The sequence below is a fragment of the Sus scrofa genome, chromosome 11, assembly GCF_000003025.6.
Source record: "Sus scrofa isolate TJ Tabasco breed Duroc chromosome 11, Sscrofa11.1, whole genome shotgun sequence".
In the NCBI taxonomy this organism is placed as follows: Eukaryota; Metazoa; Chordata; class Mammalia; order Artiodactyla; family Suidae; genus Sus; species Sus scrofa.
In genome coordinates this window covers 69,395,679-69,421,909 of record NC_010453.5, presented here as the reverse complement: position 1 = coordinate 69,421,909, position 26,231 = coordinate 69,395,679, and the positions used below count along the sequence as shown (strand labels likewise).

At 46.3% G+C, this 26,231-nt stretch overlaps 2 protein-coding genes across 6 annotated transcripts in view; one reads left to right on the top strand and one right to left on the bottom strand.

The window, feature by feature from the left end:
* Positions 1-26,231, top strand: part of TMTC4 (transmembrane and tetratricopeptide repeat containing 4) — an 81,551-nt gene that overhangs the window by 20,860 nt on the left and 34,460 nt on the right. For all 5 annotated transcript variants that reach the window (XM_013980646.2, XM_013980645.2, XM_013980644.2 and 2 more), the window contains 1 exon segment: positions 24,233-24,330. In XM_013980646.2, the coding sequence (XP_013836100.1) occupies positions 24,233-24,330 (98 nt within the window).
* Positions 9,702-12,295, bottom strand: LOC102164050 (transmembrane protein 208-like). Its single transcript, XM_021065877.1, is given in 3 exon segments — positions 9,702-9,944; positions 10,357-10,727; positions 10,730-12,295. Coding segments are annotated over 3 exon segments (540 nt in total). The 5' UTR covers positions 10,797-12,295; the 3' UTR covers positions 9,702-9,842.

Below are 26,231 nucleotides of genomic sequence, written 5' to 3'. Positions count from 1 at the left end.
TGATGCTGCCAGAACTCAGCCTCTGCTCGCCGGTGCCAAATAGAAATGTGGAGACAGAGTTTTGGGCGAAGGAGGAAAAAATATCTATTGCTTTGCCAGGCAAAGGAGGGTCACAGCAGGCTAATGCCTCAAAGACTGTGCCCCCCTTAGGAGAGATTGGGAGGTGGTTTTCACTTTTGGGAGTGAAAAATAGGGCCGCAAGCTTGCATTGTTTTCAAAGCTGGTGCTCAGTGGTCTGGGGGTCTTCTTTCCAGAATAAAGAAGGCTTCATTCACATCTTCCTCCATTTGTTGGGGGCCAGGGGTTAGTTCTGTGGAAGAACTCAAAGATAGTGTTATCTGCATTCCTTGAGGAGGGACCAGGACCCTGCCCCAAAGCTGCACTGTTGTCTCTGGATGGCCCCTCTCTGGTCTCTGCATCCCCTCCCTTCCCTGATTAGCGACTGTTTGAAGCTTTGGAACAGGGAAGGCCATGGAGGCTGAAGTTTATTCCCTAAAAACAAGAAATGGGAGACACAGAGAGGCTTGGGTGCCCAGGCGCCCACGGGGCCCTGCTTGGTTTCACTGTCTGTCCCCAGAATAAGTGCTGGCTACTTACCTGTTTGCTCCCAAAGAATCTGAAAGAGCTACTAAACTGAGTTTACCTTTCAAGTCTCCCCTATCCTGAGGTGAAGATGGCCCATGGACAGATTCTTCTCTAAAGATTTTTTCCTGTCTTTTATAAATTAATATGAATTCCCCAGCAGACCCAAAACAAAGAATTAGTTATACTACTTAAATCCCAGTAGACTTTTTTCCTGTATTTTTATTGCAAAAATATGCATTGCATACTATGGACCACTTCAGTGATTTTTAAGTGGACCAGCGTGGCAGCCTGAAGGACGTGCACACTGCTCTGTAACCTGCCCACCATCCCGTCTCCAGAGGCCTGCCATCATCCCAAGACTGAAACTCTGTCCCCATCAAACAATTACTCCCCGTTCTCCCTACCCAGCCCCTGGCAACCACCATTCTATTTTCTGACCACAAATTGGACCGTTCTAGGGACCTCATATAGGTGAAATCACTCAATATTTGTCTTTTTGTGTCTGGCTTATTTCACTGAGCATAGTATCTTCAAGGTTCCATCCATGTGTAGCGTGTGTCAGAATTCCTTCCTTTTTAAGGCTGAATAATCCATTGTATGGTATGTATTTTGTTTATCCAGTCACCTGCTGATGGACATTTGGGTTGTTTCCATTTCAGGGCTCTTGTGAACAGTGTTGCTATGAGCATGACTGTATCCAGTAGACTTTTTTTTTAAAAGAGCAGCAAACAAATTTGAATCCTGTTTGTTTTTTCTACAAAAACATCAGACTCTTCTTGGACAGGCAGTGCTGTCGATGTTCTAGGTATTTATAGTTATATACCTGGAACATCCATATAGAAACTATCCATAGTTTCCAAAAGTGCCCTGGGAAGGGTCCCTCCTCTTTCTGCTCTCGGGTGGCTGTGGGGTGAAACACTGAACTCAAACCACTTGATGTAAATGCTCAGTATTTGTACCTTTGGAGAAAGAATTCAGCAAAGAAACTGAGAATATTGAGACAAATCAGTGTTTATTGAGAGAGAGACAGAGAAAGAGCAAGAGAGTACCCGTGCTTTGGAGGTAGGTTACATTGCTTGCATGGGGCAGTCCTTCCAGGCATCCTCTGGCCAATCATCTTGCTCCATCAGGCCTTGAGCCCACCTCTGGCCTGACTCAGGGCCCTCCCCTATGTGTGCAATTATCTTTTAGGCCAGGATGGATTCTACTGCCAGGGTCTCGGGGAAGTTGACAGTCAGTACTGTGGTCTGGTGCTCCGCCCTTCTCTGACCCCTGAGAAACCTTCTGCACGTGTGTAGTTGTGGAAGTCTCCTTGACCTCAAGACTGAGCAATAAGTGGTCTCTATCTTTTGTCCATGCGGGACACAGCTCCTCCTTGCTCCTTCCATAAGCTTTATCTTTTTTTTTTTTTTTTTTTTTTTTCCCACTGTACAGCAAGGGGGTCAGGTCATCCTTAGATGTATACATTGCAGTTACAGTTTTTTCCCCCACCCTTTCTTCTGTTGCGACATGAGTATCTAGACATAGTTCTCAATGCTATTCAGCAGGATCTCCTTGTAAATCTATTTTAGGTTGTGTCTGATAAGCCCAAGCTCCCGATCCCTCCCACTCCCTCCCCCTCCCATCAGGCAACCACAAGTCTCTTCTCCAAGTCCATGATTTTCTTTTCTGAGGAGATGTTCATTTGTGCTGGATATTAGATTCCAGTTATAAGTGATATCATATGGTATTTGTCTTTGTCTTTCTGGCTCATTTCACTCAGCATGAGATTCTCTAGTTCCATCCATGTTGCTGCAAATGGCATGATGTCACCCTTTTTTATGGCTGAGTAGTATTCCATTGTGTATATATACCACTTCTTCCGAATCCAGTCATCTGTCGATGGACATTTGGGTTGTTTCCACGTCCTGGCTATTGTGAATAGTGCTGCAATGAACATGCGGGTGCATGTGTCTCTTTTAAGTAGAGCTTTGTCCGGATAGATGCCCAAGAGTGGGATTGCAGGGTCATATGGAAGTTCTATGTATAGATTTCTAAGGTATCTCCAAACTGTTCTCCATAGTGGCTGTACCAGTTTACATTCCCACCAGCAGTGCAGGAGGGTTCCCTTTTCTCCACAGCCCCTCCAGCACTTGTTATTTGTCGATTTATTAATGATGGCCATTCTGACTGGTGTGAGGTGGTATCTCATGGTAGTTTTGATTTGCATTTCTCTTATAATCAGTGATGTTGAGCGTTTTTTCATGTGTTTGTTGGCCATCTGTATATCTTCTTTGGAGAAATGTCTCTTCAGGTCTTTTGCCCATTTTTCCATTGATTGATTGGTTTTTTTGCTGTTGAGTTGTATAAGTTGCTTATATATTCTAGAGATTAAGCCCTTGTCAGTTGCATCATTTGAAACTATTTTCTCCCATTCTGTAAGTTGTCTTTTTGTTTTCTTTTTGGTTTCCTTTGCTGTGCAAAAGCTTTTCAGTTTGATGAGGTCCCATGGGTTTATTTTTGCTCTAATTTCTATTGCTTTGGGAGACTGCCCTGAGAAAATATTCATGATGTTGATGTCAGAGAGTGTTTTGCCTATGTTTTCTGGCCATACTACCCAAAGCAATCTACAGATTCAATGCAATCCCTATCAAATTACCCATGACATTTTTCACAGAACTAGAACAAACAATCCAAACATTTATATGGAACCACAAAAGACCCAGAATTGCCAAAGCAATCCTGAGAAACAAAAACCGAGCAGGAGGCATAACTCTCCCAGACTTCAAGAAATACTACAAAGCCACAGTCATCAAAACAGTGTGGTACTGGTATCAAAACAGACATACAGACCAATGGAACAGAATAGAGAATCCGGAAATAAACCCTGACACCTATGGTCAATTAATCTTTGACAAGGGAGGCAAGAACATAAAATGGGAAAAGGAAAGTCTATTCAGCAAGCATTGCTGGGAAACCTGGACAGCAGCATGCAAAGCAATGAAACTAGAACACACCCTCACACCATGCACAAAAATAAACTCCAAATGGCTGAAAGACTTAAATATACGACAGGACACCATCAAACTCCTAGAAGAAAACATAAGCTTTATCTTGAGGTTATCTGTCCACAGGGAACAGATTACGTTGCTCAGCCTGGGGCCCATCCATCTCCTGCTTCATATCCTGTCCTGTGCAGGTAAATCCAAGGCTCAGCTTTGTATCTCCAAGTACTGGTGCCCGCAAACCTGTGACTCCATTAAGACACAACACAAGGGTGACTCCAGTGGCCTGACATTGCCATGCTCACTCAAGACGTGGTCACACCCAGCCACCCCTATTCTCTTTTATTATTTTAGCATACTGCCATTTCTTCCTGTGACTCATCATTTTCCTGATACTGCAGAGCGTTTGGGGACAGCTGAGTAGAACGGTTTCAAGAACAGAATAATAGGGTAACTTTTCCTCCTGAGACTGAAAGTTAATTTAGCAATAAGGCATGTCCCCTTCTTTTGGGGTTGGGATCTCCCCACTTGGGAGGATTGTAAAATTCTCAAAAGACACATGGCCCCCAGGGATGGGAGAGGGTGTGGGGGGTGGATTGCTCAGCCCGTGTGGCATTTCCATTGGTACTGAGAGCGGGAGAGAGGGAGGGGGTTCATTTACTCCTGAAGGTCATATTCATTACAAGCAATGGTATTGTTTGCATTGCTGTGCGGGTTTTGTTTGCATTCTTTATGTATATGCCTTTTATGATTTGTATTGTGTTCTTAAATTGGCAATGAGACCTGAATCTGCAGTTAGGTAGGATTATAACTTATCAGTAGTTGATTTTTCTTGAAGAAAAAAAAATTTTAAAAATCTGTTGGCTTTTCTCTAGACCTCTCTGAAGTATGATGAAGTATCGATAATTTTAGCTTATCCTTTCTTAAAGTAACTCCTCCCTATTCTGAATGGATTTCAAGGACACCAAACTTCTCTTTTGAAGAAAGTACTAAATGTTGGTAGAGTCCACATTCAGGCACATCATGTAGGAAATAGAATAAAACTTGTCACTACTTCTAATGGTTGCTCTTGTGAGAAAACTATCAGGAGACTAAAAATTGTAGCGGGTGAACTGATATATTTATATATTTATTAGCTTCCTTTAATGGAGTGTTCTCACAGAGTGGTGAAAAACTGCAGACGTTTTATATTCTTTTCCTGGATCCTTGTACTAATCTCTTCTGTGTTCCAGTTCCCAAATTTTATATTCTGATACATGTATCTGTTTTGTATTCGTTGCAAATTATGAAATTATTTCCAAGAGCCATCCATACAAAAGATAGATTTTTTAAATTAGGCCTTTGGAAACTAATACCAAAGATAAAGTACTTAAATAAATGATGGTTTTTCAATTAATACTTTGATTCCTGAGAATTAGTGAAGTATATTTTAGTATTAATGAAACCACAGCATATTACCTGTTAGCAGCAATAGAACCTTTTTTGATCTAGTAACATTCTTTTAACATTTATGGTATGTTTACTTTAAAATTAGAAAGATTTTGTGAAGAGACTATTTATAGGCTTTACGGTGAAGCAGGTAAATGTTTTCAAGAAAGCCAACTTGGGAATGTTTAATGTTTGCACCCTGATAGCAGTGGTAGGTGTGGCCTCTGTGGAAAGCCGTTAAGGATATGAACAGATTTGCATTGGTTGAGTTACCTGGAATAGTAAGAAGAGGGACTGATTGATTAGGAAGCCTTTGAAGGAGACTTTCTGTTGTTTATAGGCCACCCCACCTTCCAAGGATCTGTTTTCCTATTCCCTTGAACTCTCTTTAGGAAAAGAAAAAGTCGAGGGATAGGAATCCCAGCGGAGGGATAGGAATCAGCCCCACCCAGTGGGCAGGCACCAGTCCCTCCCGTCAGGAAGCCTACAGCAAGCCCCTGTACCACCTTCAGACTTCAGAAGTAAGAGAGGCTACAACTCTATTGTCTGTAAAAAGGAGACCACACCAAAAACCTATAAAAATGAAAAGGCAGAGAACTATTAACTCAGATAAGGGAGCAAGGAAAAAAACTAGAAAAACAGCTAAGTGATCTGGAGATTATTAGTCTCCAGGAAAAAGATTCTAGACTGATGATGCTAAAGATGATGCAGACATTGGAAATAAACTGGAGGCAAAGACTGATAATTTACAGCAAACAATGAGCAAAGAATTACAAGATTTAAAACTTAAGCAGAGATGCAAAATATAACAACTGAAATAAAAAAGTCATTAGAAGCAACCAACAGCAGAACAGAGGAAGCAGAAAAATGAATAAGTGAGGTGGAGGACAGACTAGTGGAAATCGCTGATGCAGAACAGAAAAGAGAAAAGAAAAAGATTGAAAAGAAATGAAGAGAGTCTCAGAGAACTCTAGGACAACATTAAATGCACCAACATCCCTATTACGGGGATGCCAGAAGGAGAAGAGGGAGAAAGGGACAGAAGAAATATTCAAAGAGATAATAGCTGAAAACTTCCCTCACATGGGAAAGGAACCACTCACTCAAATCCAGGAAGCACAATGAGTACCATATAAACTAAACCCAAGGAGGAATACCCCGAGACACATATTAATCAAACTGACCAAAATTAAAGACAGAGAAAATGTTGAAAGCAGCTAGGGAAAAGAAACAAATAACATACAAAGGAACCCCGATAAGGTTATCAGCAGATTTTTCGGCAGAAACTCTGCAGGCCAGAAGGGAGTGGCATGACATACTTAACGTGATGAAAGGAAAAAACCTCCAACCAAGATTACTCTACCCAGCAAGGCTCTCATTCAGATTTGAAGAAGAAATCAAAAGCTTCACAGATAAGCAAAAGCTAAGAAAATTTGGCAGCACTAAACCAGCTTTACAACAAATACTGAAGGAACTTCTCTAGGCAGAATAGAAAAGGGCACAACCAGAAACAAAAATACTGCAAATGACAAGGCTCACCAGAAAGGCATGTATACACTAAAGGTAGGAAATCATGCACACACAAACATGCCACCAAAATCAGAAATGGTGAGAAGAGGAGGGTACAAATGCAGGACACTGGAGATGCACCTGCAACTAAGAGACCAACAACTTAAAACAATCTCATATATATATATATATGAGTCTATGATATCTATGAGTTACCTTGAATCAGTCTTGTGTGCTTATTTGTGATTCCAATTGGGTCATATCAGAGTTAACTGATTTTGTCATTATGATATCAAAATAACCAGATGTTCCCACTAATTGCTTGGCAGTTGATCTGAATTTCTTATGATGTAGTTGATTGATCTGTGCCTTTTGATTTGGTTTCCAAGGTAGAGATGTCGATAGTGAAATATTCAACATTTGAGGAGAGGGTCCATGGACCCTCTCCAGTTATGAAGTACTCAATTTCATCTTAATCATTGAGGAAACGGATGTGGAAAAACTAAATCTGAGCACCAATTAGCCCAATTGTAGTAAGCTAAATGTTTTGTGTGTACACTTGCAAGTGAACACTAATCAGAACAGGAAGTGACTCTGAAAAAGTAAAGCATTCGCTTTAAAGTTGAACCAAATGCTTTAAAAACAAGTACTTGTTCAAACACATGACCGAGAACATTCCAAGTGAATCACCTGTATCAGTTGATGTATCTTCTGAAGATATGTTTTACCCCTTTGCAATTCTGTGTAGCATTGGTTATGATTAAAATAGTATCTATGATATGTACAAAAAAATCTTTTAAAGCATTCTGTCTCAAGATTTAAGTTTTGCCTTGTTATAGTCACAAATTGTAATATTAGCTCTGGTTAAAACAACTTCTAGGGGAGCTCCCGTCGTGGCACAGTGGTTAACGAATCCGACTAGGAACCGTGAGGTTGCAGGTCTATCCCTGGTCTTGCTCAGTGGGTTAAGGATCTGGTGTTGCCGTAGAGCTGTGGTGTAGGTTGCAGACGTGGCTCGGATCCCAAGTTGCTGTGGCCCTGGCGTAGACTGGCGGCTACAGCTCCGATTGGACCCCTAGTCTAGGAACCTCCATATGCCGCAGGAGCAGCCCAAGAAATGGCAAAAAGACAAAAACAAACAAAAAAACCCAACTTCTAAATTTAATTCTAAAAAGGGGGAAACACAGACTGAATGAAAATGTTAGTCACTTGCTTTTAAAAAAAGGAGTTAAAAATAAAGCAGAACACATTTTGACAGTTAAAAAAAAAATCGAATAAAATGGAACCCATGGGAGTTCTCTGTTGGCCTAGTGGGTTAAGGATCTGGTGCTGTCACTGCTGTGGCACGGGTTTTGTCCCTGGCCTGGGAACTTCCACATGCCGCAGACGGGGCCAAATGAATAAATAAAATGGAACCTAGAGACACCTCCAGCCTGGACAGCCCTTCACAGTCACCCACAGTTTATTTAACCTTTGGAAAATATAAAGCACTAGGAGGTTACCCCTCTGCACACATCCAGGCCCCGTTGTCTTGACCCAGAAGGTTATTGTTGGCCATGGACTTGTGCGTCCTTTCCGTCCTCTGACTGTGTCCACCTGCCCACACAGGCTTTGCGTTAGACATCATACCCAGTCTCTCTGGAGTTTAAAGTGGGCAGTGGAAAACACCCGCCCCTCAACTGCACTCCCCAGCATTTGTGTTGTTTTTTGCCGCTATTTCCCATGCCCTCTCACTGTGTTCACACCGCACACTGTCGGTGGAACTGTTAATTTTCCCAAGTTCATCGCCAGTCTGGAGGCACAGAGTGACCTGCTTCTTGAGAGAGAGACTTAACTCAGTTACTCGCTGGCTTGAGGGACGCCTTGAGGCCCAAGCCTCAATCCTGACGAGGTTCTGGGCCCTGAGCCCCCGCTGCTGCAACCTCCGGACAGCAGAGCAGGGCAGGACACCGGGACTTGATACCCAGTTCTGCCCCCCTTGCTCTGTGGGCCAGGCGGCACCAGTCCAGCCCCTTCACTCCGCCAGCCTTGCCTTCCCCACCTCCTAAATCCCCCTTTGTCCCAGTCCCCCACCCAGCGCTGCAGTCCAGTGGCACTTTGCCTGGTCTCTGTCGACAGTCACCATTTTTTCAGCATCTCTTCTGCATTTTCCATCTTCCTTTTTCCACATGCCAAGAGCAGAGACGACTTCTTTGTTTATAGAGAACACCTCTCTGGAATATGCTGATGTGCTGATGTTCAGCTTTGTAGATACGGTGGCTAAGAGTCTTTAAGTTGAGCAAGGGTTTCAAAACTGACAATCCCTTCTTCACAGAGGAGAAGCAGTGAGAAGCCTACGTGCACCAATAACTCGAGTTCAATCATTCAGGACAGGACATGGTTTCTAATTCTGTTCTAAAATCACACAGAGGCTTATCCGTTGGGTCCTTCACTCTTTCACCGATAATCAAACATTAAGGGCGTCCTTGTAGCAGACCCTCTGTCCACGCTGGGGATTCACAAACTAGAAAGACCTAATCCTTGCCCTTGAAGGGCTTAGAGTTTAGTGCATTTTGATTGAAATGAAGTGTCCGTTATTCCGAGGGCTCAGGCTGGGAATGCTCTGGTTCCCCCTTCCTCCTTGTTAACTTTTCCTTCCTGTGCCCAGAGCAGGCATCAGCAAGTATCCCCTTCTTGCCTGATGTATTTATGCAGAAATGATGACCCTGGCCTTTGAAGGCAGCTGTGTGCAACCTTATACCACCGGGGCGATGCCTGTGGCCTTGGACTGCTGGTTTCTTGTGTGTTTCCCCTAGAATGTGCATTTTATTCTTTTATTATTGAGATATATAACAATATGTAACCTTGTATTAGTTTTAAGCGTACAACATAATGATTTGATACATATGTGTATTGTGACATGATGACAGCAGCAAGTCTAGTTACTGTCCATCACCACAATAGTGAAAACTTTTTTTCCTTGTGATAAGAACTTTGAGAGTCTACTCTCTTCGCATCATTTGTATATACTATACAGCATTTTAACTATAGTCATCAGGCTGTATCTTACCCCCAGAACGTAGTTTACTTATAATGGGAGGTTTGTACCTTTTAACCACCTTTGCCATTTCTCATTTCCCCTCAGTCTTTTTTTCTTTCTTTCTTTCCTTCTTCTTTTTTTTTTTTTTTTTTTTTTTTTTTTTTTTTTTAGCTACATCGTAAGCCAATTATTCAACAGTTTTATGCCTTAGACTTCTTTTGGCCCCTGGACTAGGCTTTCATAGCTCCTGGCACAGGGGCTATGCAGCTTGACAGAGCCACCCGGGGCCCAAAAACCTGTGGCCACGATGTCGGTGGCTATAACCACTTCATCTGCCACCACTCCTGTCGGCGCTGCCTTTTTTCGTCGTACTCTGGTGCTGGGCTGCCACGGTCTGCTGTGCACCCAGGGCCCAGTACCTTGAAATGTTACGGCAGCTACCCAGCAGCCCTGCGCTGCAGCGTATCGGCTCTGGCGACAGCCCCGTGGCTGTAGCACACTAGCTCCAGCAGCTCTGTGGCTGCAGTGGATCAGCTCTTTTACCCGGTGAGAAACCAAGCGAGCACTCGGAGAGTTGGAGAACTCAGGTTTATGACACCGGCGGGCTCAGAGGAGCTCGCTCTCCAGAGTCTGAGCCCGGAGGAAGGGTTTCACAAGGCTTTTGTGGGCTACGTCTTCCAGGTCCATGCTTGGCTAGTTGGACCGGAGTGACGTCAGGCAAGGTAGTAGATGCGGAAACAAATTGACAGAAGCAGATGCATGGGGGAGGACTGGTTGGGGCAGTTGGCTAGACTTTGCTTAGTCGTCCTGGCCGGGGTCTCTCCTTTCTACATTTTTATTGGGACGTTTTCTCCTACAGATCCACAGGAGGTAAAGGGCTCTGCCTGGTGCCAGAAGCCAGGAGGGCCAGATGCAGAGAGAGAAGCCGCTGAGCATCTGCAGAGTGGCTGTCAGTAGGATCAGATCCTTAAGGTGCTCGGCCATGCCCTGCTCCATGCTGAGGTGCATTCCCCCATCCATCAGGGCCCCCTGCTCAGAGCAGGCTGCTCTTGCCATCGAGCGCATAGAGTGGTAGCCAGCCCCATAAACTGCCAGACTGAAGCCCAGAGCCATCTGGGCCCCAAACAAGGCAGATGAGAAGACGACCAAGGTCCCATGACAGTAAATGGTGTTGGCTTCCGGTGGGATCCGCAGGTACATGCCAGGGACTCTTTGTTCTCCTCAAATACCTGCTGCTTCCCTCTTGTGCCCACTTTGCCCTTGGGTGCCATGGTGCAACGCAAATACCCAGCCAGGGAAAGAAGAGCGCGCCTGAAACCTTAGCCAGTGGGTGCCGCACATCAGCAGCAAGGCGCTTCCCCCTCGGTCTTCTCTCTGTAGCTACGAGTTCGGTTTTGTGGGCTTTTTTTTTTAAGATTACACACGTGAGACCATACAGTGTTTGTCTTTCTCTGTTTAACTTATCGCCCTTAGCGTCGTGGCCTCCAAGTCTATCCATGTTGGCACAAATGCCATCATTTCCTTCTTTTTAGAGCTGAGTGATGTTCCAGTGGGGGGGGGCGTATGTGTACCCCTTTTCTTTATGCATTCAGCTGTTGATAGACACATTGTGTGGGGGGCTTGGCTTTTGTAAACAATGCTGCAGTGAACACGAGGGTGAAGCTATCTTTTCGAGGCTGTGCTTTCATGTCCTTCAAGTAAATACCCGCAAGTGGAATCACTGGATCACATGGTGGTTCGGTATTAAAATGCTAATTTCTTCCATCTTATCTCTGTTAAATTTACTCTCAGGCAGAGCAGAGCCTTTGATACTAATGGGCGTGCAGGGCTGTGGATTTTCCTTTGGACTTTGAGCTACCCCAAGACCTAGTCACACGGGTCGTGATTGTCCCCTCTGTCACTAGCGTGGAGCGCACAGAAAGCAGAGGGTAAACACGGGCCTGAGCAGTGAGGAGCCCACGTATTTTGAAGTGTCCGCTGTGCCTCAGAGCTCTTTTGTGGTTGCAGCTGAGACTCAAAGCTTTTTTTGTGGTAGAATTTCAGCCTGGTATTTATTGGACTGAAATAATAATACATGCTGGTGTCCCCACCGTGGTGCAGTGGGCTAAGAATCCAGCTGCAGTGACTCAGGTTTCTGCAGAGGCGCAAGTTCAGCCCCCAGCCTGATGCAGTGGGTTAAGGGATCGGGTGGTGCCACAGGTGCAGTGCAGGTCACATCTGCAGCTGGGATGCGATCCCTGGCCCCGGAATATAAGTAATTAATTAAAAATGCTCTTTATTGTTTAAACTTATGTTTAAAGTGACCTGGTCTATGTCGTTTTGGGATCAGACTGCAAATTCAAAAAAAGGTCTAGCATGCATCCATAAACTTGGAGTTCAAGAAAGGTTCTTTTTACAGAAGAAAAAAGATTCTTTTTACAGATTTAATATTTTTTTATAAGGGAACAAAAAATTGAGTGCTCTGAAATTAATGATTTAACTAGTTAGAAAGCTCTTTGAGAGGATACATTTCTTTTTGATAAACCTCGTTGGTTTTCTTTATAGATGCAGTGCCTGCATTGTAAAGCTCTGGACAACTTTTAACTGCCTGAGTTTATTAACAAGCAATTCTGTACCAACCTCTGGAATCTGGGCATTTTTAGAGACTGAAAAAAACTACTCACATCACATTTCTCTGTGTGTGTGAGAGAGAGAGAGAGAGAGAGAGAGAGAGAGCTTAAATAAAAATCTCCAAGCAAGATTCTTTTTTTTTTAGGGTTGCACCCTAGGCATATGGAGGTTCCCAGGCTAGGAGTCTAATCAGAGCTGTAGCCGCCGGCCTACACCACAGCCACAGCAACACCAGGTCTAAGCCGAGTCTTCGACCTACATCACAGCTCCCGGCAACGCCAGGTCCTTAACCCACTGAGCAAGGCCAGGGATTGAACCTACAACCTCATGGTTCCTAGTCGGATTCATTTCCACTGAGCCACGACAGAAACTCCTAGAACAGAATTTTTTTTTTCCCCAACGCCAGGTCCTTAACCCACTGAGCAAGGCCAGGGATTGAACCTACAACCTCATGGTTCCTAGTCGGATTCATTTCCACTGAGCCACGACAGAAACTCCTAGAACAGAATTTTTTTTCCCCCTTAGGAAAAGGAACTATCCCTATAAAGAACTCATAGTTATTCTTCAAAAAAAGAAAAAAGTCAGATGAAGTTGATGGTAGGCTAATTTTTATTTCTGAATGCCCAAAAAAAGTGTGATTCTTTTTTTTCCCCTCTCTCTCTCTCTCTCTTTTTATGGCCACATCGGTGGCATACGGAAGTTCCCAGTCTAGGGGCTGAATCGAAACTGCAGCTCCCGGCTTACACCACAGCCACAGCCACACTGATCCAAGGTGTGTATGTGACACATCTGTGCCAGATCCTTAACCCACTGAGTGAGGCCAGGGCTTGAAGCCGCATCCTCACAGAGACAACGTTGAGTTCTTAACCTGCTGAGCCACAGCAGGAACTCCCAAAAGTATTATTCTCAGGACATCCTGTCAGCATCCCTCTCTCTTAAAGCCTAGTATTTTAAATTAGAAACAGGTAACCTCTCTGCACAATAAACTTGATAGAATATCCCAAGCAATTTCTTTTATAAGCTGGTACATTAAAATATCTTTTCATGGGGAGTTCCTGCTGTGGCTCAACGGCATCAGTGGCATCTCTGGAACACTGGGACGCAGGTTTGATCCCATTCCTGGCACAGTGGGTTAAGGATCCTGCATTGCCAGAGCTGTGGCATAGGTCGCAACTGTGGCTCAAACCTGATCCCTGGCTCGAGAACTGCATATGCCTCGGGTGGCCAAAAAAGGGGTTAAGACTAAGAAGAGAAATTTAATGATCCCATTTATTAGTGGGGAAGGACTTTGCTACATACCTAGAATCACCATTTTAAATTCTAAACTCAGAAGTCCCTATTGTGGCTCAGCCATTAACAAACCTGCCTAGTATCCATGAGGATGTGGGTTCAATCCCTGGCCTTGCTCAGTGGGTTAAGATCCAGCGTTGCTGTGAGCTGTGGTGTGGGTTGAAGACGCAGCTCTGATCCGGCAGCTATAACTCCGATTCGACCCCTAGTCTGGGAACCTCTATATGCCGTGGGTTCGGCCCCAAAAAGACAAAATATATATATATATATTATAAACTGTTATGAAAGACAAGATCTCAAATTATAGTTGTCCCAAGTTCTTAAACTTTTTTGCTATCTTGCTCTCCTTGCAGCCAATATAGGGCCCCTCTTAACTATAACTCTTGGGATCTCATTTCCTCTCATTTTCCATTCTGATTCAAGACATCTGTTTTTCTTTGACTTAGACTCACACAGCCTTAAAAGAAATTAGGGTGATTGTGTAACTAACTCACATAATCTGGGACACTTGTCTTTCGATTTGGGGTCCTGGCCATCTGAATTGTGGGAGTGGGATTCATGTGTGCGCTCTTTTCTCTGTGTGCTCATTTCTTTGGCTCCTGCATTGTTGGATTATCCCAAAGTGGTCCCATATTTTAGAAAGGCAGCCCCTGGCATCTTTCATTGAGGCGGGGAGGGGAGCACTGATTTGGCCCCCACTTTGGAGCGAGAATCTGATGCTCATTGTGTTGCTCTGGCAGAGGGAGCTGGGGCCACCTGTCAGGGTGGAGTGATTCCCACACATACCCCGACGTGCCAGCTTCAAGGCTGGGAGATGCCAGGCATCGAGTCAAGGGGGGAGCTCATACAATGTGATGCTTTTTCTGCAAGATCTTCCCACTTGAAAGTAGTGCCAAATCCGAGGCTCGTGCTTCATTAAATTGAATCACATCTGTTGGCTCTTGTGGGTGTTAGCGCTGACAGGCATCTTTCTGTTCCTGTTTTGGGGCTTTTTCCTTCCCCCAGGCTCCCACCCCATCCCCACCACCTATTAGCCTTTGGCTCCATTTACCGAAGTGATTATCCCAGATCCCAGAGACCTATACCAAAACCAGGAAAACAGTTTCTAAGCCAGTCTTCATTAAGTTCTGGGTTATTGTTACGTTTGCTAATGCTGCATTGTCCTGGAGCAAGTTGTCTTCTTAAGTGATGAGAGATGCCGCATAGCGGTTTGGTTTGGTTTTTTTAATTTCCTCTCCTGGGTCATTGGTGCTTAAAATTTAGCAAACTGCTTGGAGATTGAGACAGAGGACCTAGCCTGAGATGCTTACTCAGAGCTTTTGCGCCAGTTCGAATTCCCTCTTTGGGGAAGACTTTTTTGAATAAAAATATTCATAAATGCAACTGCACTGGAGGCAATATCTTCTTCTCAGGATTTATTTTTACTGTTTTTAATAGTTACGTCTGAATTTAAAATGATTGTTTTTTTCCTTTGGCTTTTTAATATTCCTTGCATATTTAAACAAATTTTTTTAAAGAATCGTTTACATGATGGAGATTCTTGCATTGTGAGAAGGGTCAAAGATGACAAGCTCATACTTGATTTCAGGATGTATTTGTTCACATTAAGCAAATTACTAACTTTTCGGTATGAAGTTACATCTCATAATTGCGTTCGAAATATAGTAATATAAGACTTCAGATAGACATGGGAATAAATGAAACTATTGACTCAACAAGTATGTATTCAGTGCCAACTGTATGCAAGATGGCCTACTATTATCTGTTTCATTGTCTTATTAAAATGCTCCAAGTTGGGGAGTTCCCGTCGTGGCGCAGTGGTTAAGGAATCTGACTAGGAACCATGAGGTTGCGGGTTCGGTCCCTGCCCTTGCTCAGTGGGTTAACGATCCGGCGTTGCCGTGAGCTGTGGTGTAGGTTGCAGACGCAGCTCGGATCCCGAGTTGCTGTGGCTCTGGCGTAGGCCGGTGGCTACAGCTCCGATTCGACCCCTAGCCTGGGAACCTCCATATGCTGCAGGAGCGGCCCAGGAAATAGCAACAACAACAACAACAAAAGACAAAAAAAAAAAAAAAAAAAAAAAAATGCTCCAATTTGGGAATAAAAGAATAGCTTGCGTTCATTACTAAATAGAAACATACAAAAGACAAGTGAACATTTCTCTAGAGCATGCTGTATACCCTGGCAGTTATTCGCATCAGTCACCTTGATAAATTAATACTCAAAGAAAATCTTAATTTGGGGAAAAACTCTGCTAGAGGAGATCTTATTCCCAGAAGTCTGCTAGGCTGGGCTGTCCCCAGGCTCAGAACCGCTTTCCCAGTTGATGATTTCATCTTTGTAACACCTGTCTTGATTGCCCTCAGTCCTAGAACTGCTTTATCAGTGCTGTGACATTGGCCTTGGTTTATCATGCACCTACCTTCCACACATTTATAAGAAGGACCCCTTTGGAGTTCCCGTCGTGGCTCAGTGGTTGATGAATCCGACTAGGAACCATGAGGTTGCGGGTTCGATCCCTGGCCTTGCTCAGTGGGTTAGGGATCCAGCGTTGCCGTGAGATGTGGTGTGGGTTACAGATGCGGCTCGGATCCCGCATTGCTGTGGCTGTGGTGTAGGCTGGTGGCTGCAGCTCCGATTGCACCCCTGGCCTGGGAACCTCCTGTGCCGCGGGAGCAGCTCTAGAAAAGAAAAAAAAGAAAAAAAAAAAAAAAAGAAGGACCCCTTTGACGTACATGAAATGGTTTTAAAAATACAGTTAGCCCTTGAACAGCACAGATTTGAACTGTGCGGGTCCACTTGTAGGCAGATTTTTTTCAGCAAATACAGCTATCAGCACCACAGGACTAAAAATTGGTTGAATTTTTGGATGCAGAACTGCGGATACAGAGTTCCCATTGTTGGCACAGCGGAAACGAATCCGACTAGTATCCATGAGGATTCGGGTTCCATCCCTGGCCTCATTCAGTGGATTAAGAATCCTGCGTTGCTATGAGCTATGGTGTAGTTCGCAGATGCAGCTCAGATTCCGTGTGGCTGTGGCTGTGGTATAGACTGGCAGCTGTAGTTCTGATTCCACCTATAGCCTGTGGACTTCCATATGCTGCAGGTGCAGCTCTATTAAGACAAAAAAAAAAAGCAAGAGAACTGCAGATACCAAGGGACATGGTCGACTGTGACATTATTCAACTCTCCCGTTGTTGAAGAGTCACCTGTATTAGTTCAACTCAGCTTTCCTAGTTTGGGTTCTGGAAAAGCTGTAGTGTGTGTGTGCATGCTTAGTCTTATGGCTCCTGATTATAGATCACGTGGCTCGTCTGGTAGGGATGGGGAGAGAAAGAATTGGATTTAAACAGACAATTCATTTCATCTTTTCCAAGTTTTCAAAGGCGTGCTTGGAACACTGTGCAGATCCTTTCATGTATGAGCTGCGTCTCTGATCACGTGGTGTAGACAGTGCCAGACGGTAGGAAGTACAATGTGAGACCTACGTAAAATTTCTAGTAGCCACAGGCTAAGGAATTTTAGCGATACTTTTTCAGAAGTACCTGTTGTGGCTCAGCAGGTTAAGAACACCTGATTGGTGTCCGTGAGGATGCAGGTTCAATCACTGGCTTCACTCAGTGGGTTAAGGATCCAGCATTGCTGCAAGCTATAGTGTGGGTCACAGATGCAGCTCAGATCCAGCGTGGCTGTGGCTGTGGCTGTGATGTTGGCCAGCAGCTGCAGCTCCTGTTCAATCCCTCGCCTGGGAATTTCCATATGCCACCCACAGGTGTGATATATATTTTATATATTTTTTTAATATATATTTTAAGCCTAGTGTATTAATAATATTGTAATTCCAACATGTGATCAGTATAAATATTATGAAATGTCTGACATTCTTTTTTTTCCATACTGAGTCTTCAAAATCTGGTGTGTGTTTGATGCCTCCAACATGTCACAATAGGGACCAGGTAAATTTCAGGTGTTCACGAACCATAATGCTTCCTCTTGGACAGAAGCGATCTAGAATTTGGTTTTCTGAATGTGAAGCCATCCCTAGGTTTGTAACTGACTGCTGGAATCTGCCACTGTGTTTAAGAGTCACTGAACCTGAAATTTCTGTGGCAAAGAATTGCTGTCTTCATCTTTCACGTGTTTTCGTATTGGACACGTTTGAGCGATATCCGAAGTGTAAGAGAAAATTAAAGAATAGGGCTATCTCAGAAGAATCGCAGTGAAGGATTTGAGAGATGGAGGGTGAGTCTGAGTCCCTTACAGACATGTGGGGTTGAGACGTGGCGAAATGAAGGTGAGATTAGGGAGGCTATCAGTGAACCTGCAGGTTGTGTTTTTATGTAAGTTATTTTTCTGTATGCAGTGAACTCTCTGATTTCGCCAGCTGAGGAGAAAGCCATTTTAAATTCCACACAAGGGGAACATGAGCCCAGTACCTTCACCCCCCTGTAGTAATTTAACTCTGTGTTAATGGAGTGCTTTCAACAAGAGTCCTTGGGGTGTCTTAATGGAAGAGCTGGGAATGTTTTTCCTGTCAAAACCACTGGTTCGTGGTGGGGGGGCGGGGGGAATTAATCCGTCTTACCGTCAGGTAAAATACCAGCTAATTCCGTTTTTCTAAGATGAAATGTAAAATGATCAAGGGGACTGCTTTTAATGTTAAGAACAGGGAATGTTACATTGGGAAATCCTGTTACAGCTCGTTAAGAGGTATGAACACAAGTTGCAGGAGTAGGAGCTTAAAAAAAAAAAAAATCAAACCTAGGAGTTCCCACTGTGGCTCAGCAGGTGAAGAACCTAACCGGTATCCATGAGGACGCACTGGCCTTGCTCACTGGGTTAAGGAGCCAGTATTGCTGCGGCATAAGTTGTGGATGTGGCTTGGATCTGGCATTGCTGGGGCTGTGGTGCAGGCCAGCAGCTGCAGCTCTGATTCAACCCCTAGCCTGGAAACTTCCATATGCTGCAGGTGCAGCCCTAAAAAGACCAAAAAAAATAAAATCAAACCTAGTTAAAGCATGAGGAGGGGAGAGGTCCATTTGGTTCCTAGTCAACTACTCAACTTAATGCTTATTGGATGTGAAAAGTTGGCTGAAGTCGGACTGCAGCACTGCCTCCCCTGCTGCACCTGGAGGTGTGGGGCCTGGGGGAGGCACGGGAGCCAGGGCAGGCTGTCTTTTACCCGGTGGAGGGGACTCCGTGGTAATTAATGGGTTCATCGATAATTTTTTTGGCGGGGGGGCTGCCACTGCAGCATGCTGACATTCCTGGGCCAGGGATCAAACCTGAGCCATAGCAGCAACCCAAGTGGCTGCAGTGACGACACTGGATCTTTAACCTGATTGACCACAAGAGAACTCCATGGGTTCATTTATAATTAAAGGTGTTTATTAACATGTTAACTGCTGATGCGAGAAAATCCCGAAAGTGGTTGGACAGAGACTCGGGGTGATGTGTTCCGGGAGGAGGGACTCTGAACCATGCGTTCGCTGGGATGGAGAGGACAAGCCTTAAGGGTGTCATCTTCCATCCATTTCTGTCACATGTCACAAGGCATGGGCTTCCCCATGCTCTAATGTGGCCTGTTGTGAGTGCGACCACCTGTTTTGCCAGCTGAACCCTTGTGGTCTCCTGCTAAAGCTTGTAAGGCCTTGCTCAAATTTATACCCTAAAAAGAATTAAGTGGTACGTTGGCTTTAGGGTTGTTTTGGCCAGATGTGTTTTTATTAGAGCCCTGTGTCTATGGACATTTGTCTAATGATTGCTAGCAAATGTCCAAAGCAGATGCAAAATTCCAATAAATATATAAACACCCCAGTGCAAACACATCTAATGTAACAAGACTTTGTTCTGGTGGCCGGTAATTATGATTTCTTGGTATTACATATATCATGTAATTAATTTCTGCAAGTGAAGTTATCCTTAGTTTGCTTGATGGAACTCAATATTCCCTTATGCAGTGATTTTCAGTAAAGAGAATTTGGCTTCCAGGCCCTGTGCCACCGCAGCTGTTGGTGAGATGCTGCTCAAGGGCATTGGGAGGCAGGCCTGGGCTCCCTCTAAGAAAGCATGTTGAACAGAGTTCCCTGGTGGCCTAGCAGTGAAGGCGCTGGCATTGTCCCTGCTATGGCTTGGGTTCAATCCCTGGCCCGGGAACTAACACAAGCCATGAGCATGCTCCCCTCCCCGCCAAAAAAAGGAAGAAAGAAAGCGTATTAAACAACCCAAGTTAAAACTGAAATGGGCTGGGCAGTCGTGGAAAGTGACAGCTATGGCAGAAGTTCCGAAAGTCAAGGCCACGTGGCCCCCACTGGAAGCATGTTGGAAAGGATTCCAGTATTTCCATCACTGCAAGGGAGATCACAGCCACAGCTCCAAGAAGCTCCAGCCATTGCTTGTGGTTCTGTGATTTGTCAGTCGCCCCTTCTCCAAGAGAGTCAGGTGCTACGGATTCTGTCAAAACAGGCCTGGTGGACCTGTTTTGTGAACCAGCTTCCCATCCAGGGTGGTGCTCCTTGAAGGTTAGCATCAGAATCACCTGGAGGGCTGGTTAAAAACTTGTAGGTACTTCCTGTTGTGGCTCAGCAGTAATGAACCTAATCTGTATCCATGCAGATGCAGGTTCAATCCCTGGCCCCGCCCAGTGGGTTAAGGATCCGGCATTGCCAAAAGCTGAGGTGAAGGTCGCAGATGTGGCTCGGGTCCCGAGTTCCTGTGGCTGTGGCATAGGCCCCTAGCTTGGGAACTTCCATATGCTACGTACGCAGCCCTAAAAAAAGCAAAAAAGAGAATAAAAGGCATCTGGCTGGGCTCCACCCTCAAGTTTCTGAGTCCGAGGATCCGTAAGAGGCCTGAGAGTCTGCCTTTCTTACAAGATCCAAGGGCAGGTCCGTGGACCGTGTGCTGTGAGTAGCACTTGTTGTGTGCAATGGTCTCAACTGGGGGTGGTCCCCTCCCACCCTCCAGGACCTTTGTTCATCACAGCTGGGAGTGGGGAGTGCTCCTGGCATCTCATGGGCAGAAACAAGGGAGGCGCGGGGGTTCTCCTATGGCGTAGCAGGTTAAGGATGTAAAAGCTGCTGTCTTTGCAGCAGCTCTGGTTGCTGCTGTGGTACGGGGGTAGATCCCTGGCCCTGGGAACTACATCCCAAGGCACAGCCAAAAAAAAAAGAAACATGGAAGGCTCTGGTGCAAAGAATGTCAACCCATATGTCAGCAGTTCGAGGATGAGAAACCCCATCTGGGGGAAAATACAGAAAATCAAGTATTTGTAATAACGCGTGAGAGGCACGTGGTGATGGATTATGCTGAGCACCGTCTAGGGCGCTACCGCTGGGCCCAGCTTCATCTAGGGGGTCTGTTAAGGGCACCGGCGTGCATGAGCCAGCCCCTGCTCGTGGGCAGTCAGGCGTACACACAGGACCATTTGCTGTTGTTCTGTGACCAAGATGAGTGAATCGGGAAGAGAGGACGCTCAGGAGGGCAGGAGTGGCTGGCACAGCCCAAGTGACCTTTGACAGCCGAATAAGCTGGCAGGATTCTGCTGGGGACATTCTAGACTGCGCACAGCCCAGTGAGAGCAGGTTGGCCCGTGTGCCAGAAGCTGGGGAGAGGCTGGTCGCCCTGAATGCCACCCCTTTATCCCATCGACAGCAGGAAGGATCAGGAAGGCCTGTAACAAGTGTTCACTGTGGGTTCATGTTGTGTGTTTTCGGGGCAGTGGAATCCCAGGCAGTGACACTGTCCTGTCTGGTCATCCATTGGCCTGGTGCCTTGACTATACAGCCAGATTAAACGGTTCCGCATTCTAGCCATTTTGGCCATCAAAAAAATGTTGGCCTGTGTGTCCCTTTGCTTTGACTTGGAACCCCTGCAGCCGCTGTGGCCTGTCTGAATGAGGACACACTCCCGAGCAGCCATCCAGGCCCTCGGGTGGTGTGGGGGACAGTCTCGCTCACAGTGTGTTGAGAGTCTGGGGGCTCAGCTGGGAGCAGACCCTCGGCATCTTGACAGGAGTCTCCACCCACACGCAGGAAGTTCAAGGTTAGCAGCGCTTGCCCCCTAGACCCCACGACTGTTCCGGGCCGGGGAGCCGAGGACTCTCATCCTGGGCTTTGCAGATCATTCGAGATCTGCTTTCTCCGTCACCCCCCGCCCAATACACACACACTTTGACTGTTGGTTTCCTGCTCAAGCAGTTTAATGAGAACCGAGGTGTATCTTTTCATGGCTTAATGAGCTTGGCATATTTTGGTGACGAGTCACCCACCCCCTTGACTGCTCCTTCAAAACCCCATTAGAGACTCTTGCCCATCAACCTGGGGTGGTTTTGCTGATTCATGTGCAACAAACACGGAATGCTTTCTGTGGTCCCAGTGTTATACCAAGTGATTTTTGTTTTCTTTTGGTTTTGCTTTTTAGGGCTGCACCTGCAGCATATAGAAATTCCCAGGCTAGGGGTCGAATCAGAGCTGCAGCTCCCGGCCTCCACCACAGCTGTAGCAATACCAGATCCGAGTCAAATCTTTGACTTACATAACAGCTTACTGCAGTGCGGGATCCTTAGCCCACTGAGTGAGGCCAGGGATCAAACCCACATCCTCATGGATACTAGTTGGGTTCATAACCTGCTGAGCCACAATGGGAACTCTGATTTTCTTTTTAATGTTTAGTTTTTAGTATGGTTTTTAATACATGTACCTAGGTAAGAAAATGTAGACAGTATGAAAGCTTATCTAGTGAAATAGAAGACTTCCTCTCCTACCTGAAATTTTCTTTTTAAAACTGTTCAGAAGCTAATATAGCTGTTTTCCTTTGTGTTCTCCAGAGAGATGGTTTGCAAGCGTATTTATGTAACTTTTAACACATGGCCAGGTAGTTCTATTTTTTCCCTCAAGTAGAGAATGTATAGGTAACATCGCCCCCATTTTATGGACAAGGTCATTGAACCTGAGTAAAAGTAGCTTGCTCAAGGTCGCGTGGTACCTGGCAGAGCTGGAATTTAGGCAAGGAGTTCAAGTATGATTGTTTTGTCTTTTTAGGGCCGCACCTGCAGCATATGGAAGTTCCCAGGCTAGAGGTTAAATCAGAGCTATAACTTCCGTCCTGTACCACAGCCACAGCAATGCCAGATGCAAGGTGCATCCTTGACCTATACTGCAGCTTGTAGCAATGCTGGATCCTTTAACCCACTGGGTGAGGCCTGTGGGATCAAACCTACATCCTCATGGATACTTGTCAGGTTCTTAACCCACTGAGCCACAGTAGGAACTCTGGAGTTCCGTTTTGTTTGTTTTTTGTCTTTTAGGGCTGCACCAGCGACATATGGAGGTTCCCAGCCTAGGGGTCCAATCGGAGCTGTAGCTGCCAGCCTACACCCTAGCCACAGCAACACCAGATCCAAGCCACATCTGCGACCTACACCACAGCCACAGCAATGTGGGATCTGAGCCTCAACTATGACCTACACCACAGCTTATGGCAACGCCAGATCTTTAACCCATTGATTGAGGCCAGGGATCGAACCTGCATCCTCATGGATGCTAGTCAGGTTCCTTAACCACTGAGCCATGATGGGAGCTCCGGGAGTTCTGTTTTTTTTGTTTTTTGTTTTTGCTATTTCTTGGGCCGTTCCCACGGCATATGGAGATTCCCAAGCTAGGGGTCTAATCGGAGCCGTAGCCACCAGCCTACACCAGAGCCACAGCAACGCGGGATCCGAGCCGCATCTGCAACCTACAACACAGCTCATGGCAACGCCGGATCATTAAGCCACCGAGCAAGGGCAGGGACCGAACCCAAAACCTCATGGTTCCTAGTCGGATTCATTAACCACTGCGCCACAACGGGAGCTCCCGGGAGTTCTGGTTTTAAGCAGAGCTGAACCAAGACTCATGGGCACCCCCTCCAGGCAGGTTCACTTTGCCCCGCCTCAAACTTAGGTCTTTTTCCAGTGTTTTTGAAATATTTTTTCAGTGTTTGTTCATCATCTGCCTTGATGAGGAGGTGAGAGTATCAGAGGAGCAGAGAAGCTTCTTGTGTTTCCTCTCCTCCCGAGCAGTTCAGCTCTAGCCCCCAAACTGCCCACTCCGCCCACCACCAATGCATAGCAGACCCTCTCTCCCTGGAAGGCTGGTTATTAGTTTCCGCTTCCTGTTACTGCTCCAGTCCCCCTGCCAGTGGGCGAGGTGGTCCTGCATCCTGCATCCTCCGGAGCTGCTCCCTGCTGGTGGCAGAGCATTCCGCGTTCCTGAGCCCCTGGTGTTCAGAGAGCCTGGGTTCTACCCGAAAGTGGTAGACACCCTCAGAACAGCCCTGGATTCCTCCCCTGGGGGGGTGTGGAGATACTCAGAGCCGATCAGGTGTCCCCATCAACCCCTGTTGTGACAGCAGCAGGGACTGCTGGGGCCTGGACAACCGGAAGCAGCACCACCACGCCCCGTCGGGGTTCTCGGCTCAGCCTGTCAGAACGGCCTGTTAGGTGATCAGCAGGGTGGGAAGAAGGAATTTCCCCATGGGGACCCTGCCTTGAAGTGTCTTTGTGAGCAGGGCTGTGTGACAATGCCCCCCAGAGGCTCTGGGCACCTGCTAGGGCCCCCTTGAGAGGGGCCATGTAGGGCACATAGCTGGTGCTGTCTAACTAGAAACTCGGTTCTAACGCACCCGCAGAGAATTGCTGTCTGTAATGCAAGCTCTGTTTTTAGATCATGGCTCTCGAAGGTGCATGCTTAGGCTTTTAGTTCCAGGTGTTAACAAGACAGCTATGTTGCGTGACTTTTGTGTTTGTCATTCCCCTAATTGGCAGCTCACAAGGAGGGAACACGTTCCACGTTCTGGGTGCTGCTGAGTATCCTCCTGGGAGCAGTGGCCATGCTGTGCAAGGAGCAGGGCATCACCGTGCTGGTAAGACCCCAGGCGCCGCCAGGGCCTGCGCTCCACCCGCGTCCTTTCCCTCCTGTACAGACATCTGGGGCTGCCCTGCCCGCGTGACCTCCTCTCCCGAACCCCACTGCTGGACCAGTTACCTGTGCGGTCGTGATGCTGGTGGTTCACATGGGAACTGACTGTCTCGGCTGACAGTCATTGGAGCGGGTGGACATGGAGAGGGGACAGTTCCTAAAGAGCGGTGATTAGCCCTGTGGAGACATCCTGGAGACAGAGAGGAGTGGTGTGGCTTTTCTGGGATGCTCTAAATACAGCAGTGTTCTGACCGCATCCCTGCTCTGGTCCTGATTAAATAAGTATTGATGTGCGTTATGTGATGCCCGGCTTCACCCAGAAATGTCAGAGGAGAGAAGGCGCCGAAGAGTCCAGGCGTGCGCCCCTGTGTCAGCACAGAATTGAAGCCCCAGGAAGGCAGAGGCCTGGTGATGCCTTTCTTTCTCCATTCTAGCCAATTTCCCACCTTCATTATTGGAGGGATGCTGAGACGCGGGGGATGTGAGTGGAGATGGAGAAATGGAAAATGGATGCGGATGCATGTTGGCCCATAGAGGAAGCTGAGGGAAAGAAAGAGTGGCCCAGGCTCTTGGGGGTTTGACACCCGTCGAGGCAAAGATCGGTGGTTTTACTGGGCTCAGCTTGTGAGATCAAGGTTAACCAGCTAGGAAATGGTATAGAAAGAATTTCAGTTCAAAAATGCTTGTATTTCATGAGTCACCTTTTTTTTTTTTTTTTTTTTTTTTTTTTTGGCTAAGTCCACAGCATGCATAAATTTCCTGGCCAGGGATCAAACCCATGCCATAGCAGTGACAATGCCAGATCCTTAACCACTAGGCCACCAGGAAGCTCCCAACGAGTTAAAAAAATGTTTTTTTGTTTTTTTTTTTTTCATTTTAGGGCCTCAGGTGTGGCATATGGAAGTTCCCAGGCTAGAGGTCGAATTGGAGCAGCAGCTGCTGGCCTACACCCCAGCCTCGGCAACGCAGGGTCCAAGCCACGTCTGCAACCTACACTGCAGCTCACGGCAACACTGAATGCTTAACCCACTGAGTGAAGCCAGGGGTTGAACCTGTGTCTTCGTGGATACTAGTCGGGTTCGTTACTGCTGAGCCACGACGTGAACTCCGCATTGCATTTTTAAAGTTTGCTCTAAACCAAGTATTTCTCAGCCTTGGCATTATTGACATTTTGGTCTGAATCGTTCATTCTTTGCGGCAGGTCCTGTGCATTGTAGGATATTTAGCAGCATCTTGTCTCTACCCCTCTCAGCCTAAAGTGTCTCCAGACACTGCCAGGCGAGCCCTGGTGTTGGGGAGGGGGTACACAGTCGCCTTTGAGAACCACTGCCCTCAACCTTGGCTTCCCAGAGTGTGGTTTGAGGAGCAGTAGCATCCACACCATCTGGGAGCTTATCAGAACTTTCTGATCTCAGAACCCACAAGGGCCCCCGGGTGATGTTTGAGAAGCACTAAAATATTAGGTGGAATGTATGGGAATAAAGATATGGTGAGGAGTTCCCCCTGTGGTGCAGTGGGATCAGCAGTATATCTGGAGCACTGGGATGCAGGTGCGATCCCCGGCCCAACACAGTGAGTTAAGGACCCCACGTTGCCACAGCTGTGGCTTAGGTCGCACGTGCAGCTGACCCCCGGCCCAGGAACTCCATATTCCATGGGATGGCCAAAAAAGAGAAAAACGAAAACAGTATGATGACATTTAGCAGTTTTGGAAAAATCTGATTAGAATGTGGATATTTGGATGGTACGTTTCAGTAGGAAGGAGCAGGGAGAGCCAGACTCACGTTTGGCTCAGTGTTTGTGACAACATGACCCTGCCACCCCTGGGTGATGGTTCTGCAGGCA